Source organism: Lathyrus oleraceus, chromosome 1, assembly GCF_024323335.1.
Source record: "Lathyrus oleraceus cultivar Zhongwan6 chromosome 1, CAAS_Psat_ZW6_1.0, whole genome shotgun sequence".
Classification (NCBI taxonomy): Eukaryota; Viridiplantae; Streptophyta; class Magnoliopsida; order Fabales; family Fabaceae; genus Lathyrus; species Lathyrus oleraceus.
Window position 1 is genome coordinate 161,000,799 of NC_066579.1, and position 5,676 is coordinate 161,006,474.

General features: G+C 33.0%; 1 protein-coding gene across 1 annotated transcript; it reads left to right on the forward strand.

Moving 5' to 3' along the window:
* Nucleotides 1–1,151: 1,151 nt before the first annotated feature.
* Nucleotides 1,152–3,784, forward strand: LOC127115562 (triacylglycerol lipase 2). The gene is made up of 9 exons (XM_051047075.1): nt 1,152–1,469; nt 1,585–1,698; nt 1,780–1,920; nt 1,994–2,104; nt 2,181–2,324; nt 2,423–2,463; nt 2,740–2,819; nt 2,930–3,025; nt 3,183–3,784. The coding sequence occupies exons 1-9, from the start codon at nt 1,284–1,286 to the stop codon at nt 3,506–3,508; spliced, it is 1,239 nt and encodes a 412-aa protein (XP_050903032.1). The 5' UTR covers nt 1,152–1,283; the 3' UTR covers nt 3,509–3,784.
* The last annotated feature ends 1,892 nt before the right edge of the window (nt 3,785–5,676 follow it).

Below are 5,676 nucleotides of genomic sequence, written 5' to 3' on the forward strand. Positions count from 1 at the left end.
GTCCTCGGTCCTCATTATCTCTATGTCGATTACAATCTCTTTCTAGCACCTAGATGTACCAGAGGTTTCTTGTTCCCTAGGTCTTATTTTTGGCTAGGAGTTATTCCTCGTAGTTTTTATAAGGTTGAATCCTATTCGGTAGGTCACATAAGCTACAAATCTTCAAACCTTAGTTTTTATCGGAACATGCAATATGACCTCATCCTCTTTTTAAATATCCATTATTTTAATTCATCATTTGTTTCTCCTACTTCCAATATTATCTTGTAAATCGATCAATGTACTCTTGTAATGTCTTTTTCTTATTTTGTGTAATCCCGCTAAGTACGTCCATTATGGTTGGTTATCGCTTTCAAACAGTAAACAGTCACATAGTTCCTTCCATGAATCTATGATTTCGTCTAGAAGGATTTTAAATTAGGTCATAGTAGCTCCCATAATGGTTAACGCGAAGATTTTGTGTATCATAATTTCTTGGGTGTGATAATAATCCAATATATTGTCCACATATTTAGTGTATTCGTTCGGATCCGTCATACCTCCCTAACTTTCTAACTTTAGGGGATTTTTAAAGGATCTCGAGATCCCACTGTCAAGAATGTATATGGAGAGCGGATTTCTCTCTCAACTAGAGGTCGGTGTATACGTGACATGCCTTTCTCTTCTCCGTAAGTGGTGTGCTGGCGTGCTACATGAACAACAAACTTTCGGTGGAGTATGATTGTCTCTTCTCTCTCTAAAGTCAGGTGGAGAAATCTAATGTCCTCTATTTCAGTTGCGACTTGGTGATAACAGTTGTTGGAAACATTGCTGCCAAGGATGTGTTTCCTAAACGATATCATTTGTATAACTTTTAGTATCTTAAACATATGTCCAATAAATTTTTTGAATTAATTTGTCTATGATTCTATCTCTTAAACATATACAAAAATAACAAATGTTTACTTTCATATGTGAGATTATCATTTCCAAGAGAATTGAAACCATTCAAACAGTTAAATTTAATTTATTTGTTTTAAAAAAAGTAATTTTTAAGCATAGCTAAAATAAAAATTATCTTGATCATAAATACAACCATAGGCTCTTAATGTAGAAAAATCTAAAAATAAAACTGTTAATTTTCTAATTAAAACATAGGTTGTTAAAGATAGAAATAAAACATCCAATTAATTTTTCTATTTTTAATCCAAATTTTCCATCTTTTAGCTCAACCTTCAGTTTCATCATCTATATAAGTAGAGGTTCTTCCTCTTCTTTAATGTAATATCTTTCTAAGAAGATATATGCCTTTTGTGGACTCGATGAATTCTATTGCTTTAACCTTTTGTGTTATAGTTTTAGCAGTTCATGGTCCTCAAACTTGGGCTTTAGATCGTGGTTTTTTGGGTAATAGAAATTCTACGCCTTCTGGAGAAGGTTTATGCGCTTCTTCAATCACTATTCATGGCTACAAATGTCAAGAACTTGAAGTAAGAAAAATTTGAATTACCAAAAATTTGATAAGTTTGAAGTATTGTTGATCATACTTTTGAGTATATATTAGTAAAAAAATTATTATGAACAATATGCAATTAATATTTTCAGATTACAACTAAAGATGGATACATTCTTAGCGTTCAAAGGATTCTAGATGGTCGAGTTAAGGTTGTTGGTAATGTCACTAAGGAACCTGTGATTGTACAACATGGAGTTCTTGTGGTAAGTTAAATCAATTAATCTGTTTTCTAGTTTTGTTTCGAATTATAATATCTAAGATAAATAATGTTATATACTATGTAGGATGGAGCAACATGGTTTTTGAACCGTCCAGAACAAAATCTCCCCATGATTCTTGCAGATAATGGCTTTGATGTTTGGGTTGTTAATACCAGAGGAACCAGATATAGTCGCAAACACATCAAATTAGACGCGTCTAGCCAGGTTTTTTACCTTAAAAAAAAATAATTTGATGTTTTAATTAATATAATTAATTTTTTTTATGGAAAAAATGCAGGAATATTGGTATTGGTCTTGGGACGATTTGGTTGCCTACGAACTACCGTCTGTTTTTGATTTTATCTCAAAGAAAACAGGACAGAAGATACATTATGTCGGACATTCTTTGGTAATGTATCAGATAAATAACATTTGTTATATATTGAAATAATTTATAATACTAAAAATTTGAGTTTGTTTTGCAGGGAACTTTAACAGCTTTGGTATCATTGGCAGAAGGTAAATGGGTAAATCAGGTAAAATCAGTAGCATTGTTGAGTCCTATTGCATATTTGAAGCGAATGACAACACCAATTGGAGCTATTGCTGCAAGATCCTTACTCGGCGAGGTAGATAACATGATGAATATCAACAACTCTTGTTATTTTTGGACAAGAATTTTTCTATTGTCCTAATTTGAATTAAAACAAATTTTTTGGTCACACAGAGTCTTACTTCTATGGGCATTGCAGAATTTGATCCCAACGGGTAACATCGTAGAACTTACAATTTTATCTTATTATATATTAATGGTGATGCACGGACAATGTAAAATAGTTTTACAGTGTCATCCAATAAAAATATATCATTTCGTCATGTCATACAAGTATTTTAAAATTTTCAGTCTGACTTGGCGGGATGGATGGTCGTCATTGGTTGATAGTGTAGAATAAATTTACATTGTTAGTGCATCACCCCTTTTCTCATATTTTTATTATATATATTACTATATCAATATTATTATCTTTTCTATAATTTTTATAGTGTTCGGGTCACAGACTTCATCCATAATAGTTGTGATAAATATAACCTAAACTGCAATGACTTATTCACTTTAGTAACAGGTTTGTATTTTTACTTTTTTTTCTTATCAAAATTTAAATTTAAATTGACACAATTTTATATAATATATTTTTTTATTAAATGTATAACATTTTTTATTGTTTTATTTAAGGTGAAAATTGTTGCTTAGATAAATCATCTTTTAGTGATTTCATGAAAATTGAACCACAATCATCGTCAACGAGAACCCTTTTTCATTTAGCTCAGAGTAAGATTTTCACATCTAATCTAACCATTTCGTTAATTATACATTGCATTTTATTCAATCAATTCTAATATTTAATCATTAATTATATGTTTTTTTAATAGCAATCAGAAATCATATATAATTATAATAAATTTTTTTTTATTATAAATTTATGCAGTTGTTCGAACTGATGTATTGTCAAAATTTGACTTTATGAGACCAAACATAAACATGTTGCATTATGGACAACCAACCCCTCCTCTCTATGACCTCTCGAAAATTCCTAAGGACATTCCAATTTTTATGAGCTATGGTGGTGCCGATGCACTTTCTGATATCGCCGATGTTAAGAAGCTGTTAAGTGACCACTTTCAAGACCATGAAGCAGACAAGCTTAGTGTTCAATTCATTCAGAACTATGCTCATGGTGATTACATGTTTGCTACGAATGCCCATGAACAAGTCTACAGAAATGTTACATCTTTTTTCAAACGTAACTTTTGAAGTGCTCAATTTCTCTAATTTCCCTAATAGCAACAATTTTGGAAAGTGTTACAAATTTGTTGTATGTGACAAATAAGTTTTGCTATTGCGAAACTTTATGTAATTTTTTTGTCTAAATATTGTAATAAATATTTAGGTTTTATTAGAAAAAAATTTACATATGTTTGATATAGATATTCAAAGCAACACACATGCTTTTTCAACATTTCCCTTGTAATAATATTCAAATTTGAAATAAAGAAGGCTCATCCATCTTATTTTAATGGATCATCAACCTCATTAAAAATTTAGAATAAAATTTACATATAAATTATTAATATTTACAATTACTTTTTTTTATATTTTTATATCAAAAAAATATTTATACAATTTTCTCAAAACTTGTACATCGAGTCAAAACTTGCAAACAATATTTATACCTTAAGTTTGCTGCGTTCGGGAACCAAAAATTGATGTTTCAACTTCACGAAGGAAGAAAAATGATGAGATGAACAACTGTTAATTTGGACATGTGTGGTTAGTACTCCAACATCCAAGTCAGATCAAGATTCAAAATGAGTAAAGTGAAATTAGAGATCAGAGATCGTGCGTCTTCTCATAGCATGTGTGTTGTAATTTATTAAATACAAGTGTGTTCCAAAATGACAAATGATGGAAGTGAATTAATACTAATAAATGCATGAGATAAAGTCCCACATTGGAAGATTTACTCACTTTGTAAGTCCTTATAAAGAGTTAATATCATTAACTCAACAAAAGGACAAAAGAGGATAAAGTGTCAAATGAACACATATGATGGTCCCAAGCATTATGCCACTTGTCCCAACCTTACAACCACTCGCCGGTGTCGCCACCGGCGACTCCGACACCGACTCCGACTCCGGGACCGGGTCCGTGGGCGTAGGGCGCTAGTTGTAACACCCTTCTACCCAAACGACATATTTAAATAGATTATCAGAGTACAACATGTAGAAGAGTTTACATTTCTTACAACATAACACTTATCGCATCACAACATAAAACATATTATTTATTTTATTAAAACTTCGCAGCGGACAACAACACAAATATTATCATTCATCATATAACAATTCATAATAATGTTTCGACATTATCTCAACAAAGCATCTCAACATATTAGTCATCATAAACAACGTAAATAATAACCAATTATCTATCGAATCCCATAACCCCGGTGTCACATGACCAGAGCATTTGACTCGACTCTGTAGAATAACTCTACACTTATTCTTCAAACCTCAACAATAGCTACTCCTCTTTATCTGCACATTGCTCATCATAGATGAACATAAACACATGCAGAAGGGGTGAGAATTACATTATTAAATAATAATATAACGACAGAAATATAAACATAAATATATTTCACATATGCCAACACAGCTCATCATAATCATCATAATCAACATACTCATGAACATCAACAAAACAACATATCAAATGCAATGCACACACCCATGCATGACTCAACACGACTCGGTATACCCATTTTGTGACCAACTACAGGATCACCACTCCCAGATTCATCACCATAGAATCCGAGTTCCCCGCAAGGAACCAAGCCTCTCCACAAGCCCGGAGTCAACAACATCATTGGAACTCAGTCCGTTCATCACTAGGCATCGGCCTTTCATGAATGCATGCACACCAAACATGCATCATAATCAACATAGCAACAACAGCATCATATAGTCATGTTATCATCATCATTAATAGCATGACATACAACTCAACAAAACAACAACAACATTACAACGATATCACATCGTTACCTAACACATTTATAACTAAACACGTAAATTCAACATCTCATCATCATAAACACCTCATACACAATCATATAATCACTGTTAATTGTTTATAATACAATTACAGCGACTTACTAAGAGTCTCGCAACTCAACGTACTCAAAAACTCACCAACGTTAGCCTCACAGCACAGTTCGCGCCGCCAACATAGGGACGCGCCGCGAACTCCTCCATTTATTCCAGGACGCGCCGCGAACGAAGGATCGCGTCGCGAACAATTAATTCGCTTCAGTTCGCGCCGCGCAGCAGGGTTCGCGCCGCGAACGATGCGTTACAGAACTCCTCTGAATCCTGCCCAGTTCGCGCCGCGAATCGCGCGCGAACAGAAGCCATCTGCTA

Excerpts from the sequence above, each read along its gene's own strand:
- LOC127115562 (XM_051047075.1), top strand. The coding sequence starts at position 1,284 with ATGCCTTTTGTGGACTCGATGAATTCTATTGCTTTAACCTTTTGTGTT. Across the intron at positions 1,699-1,779 it reads TACAACATGGAGTTCTTGTG|GATGGAGCAACATGGTTTTT; the intron begins GTAAGTTAAATC and ends TATACTATGTAG. Across the intron at positions 3,026-3,182 it reads CCTTTTTCATTTAGCTCAGA|TTGTTCGAACTGATGTATTG; the intron begins GTAAGATTTTCA and ends AAATTTATGCAG.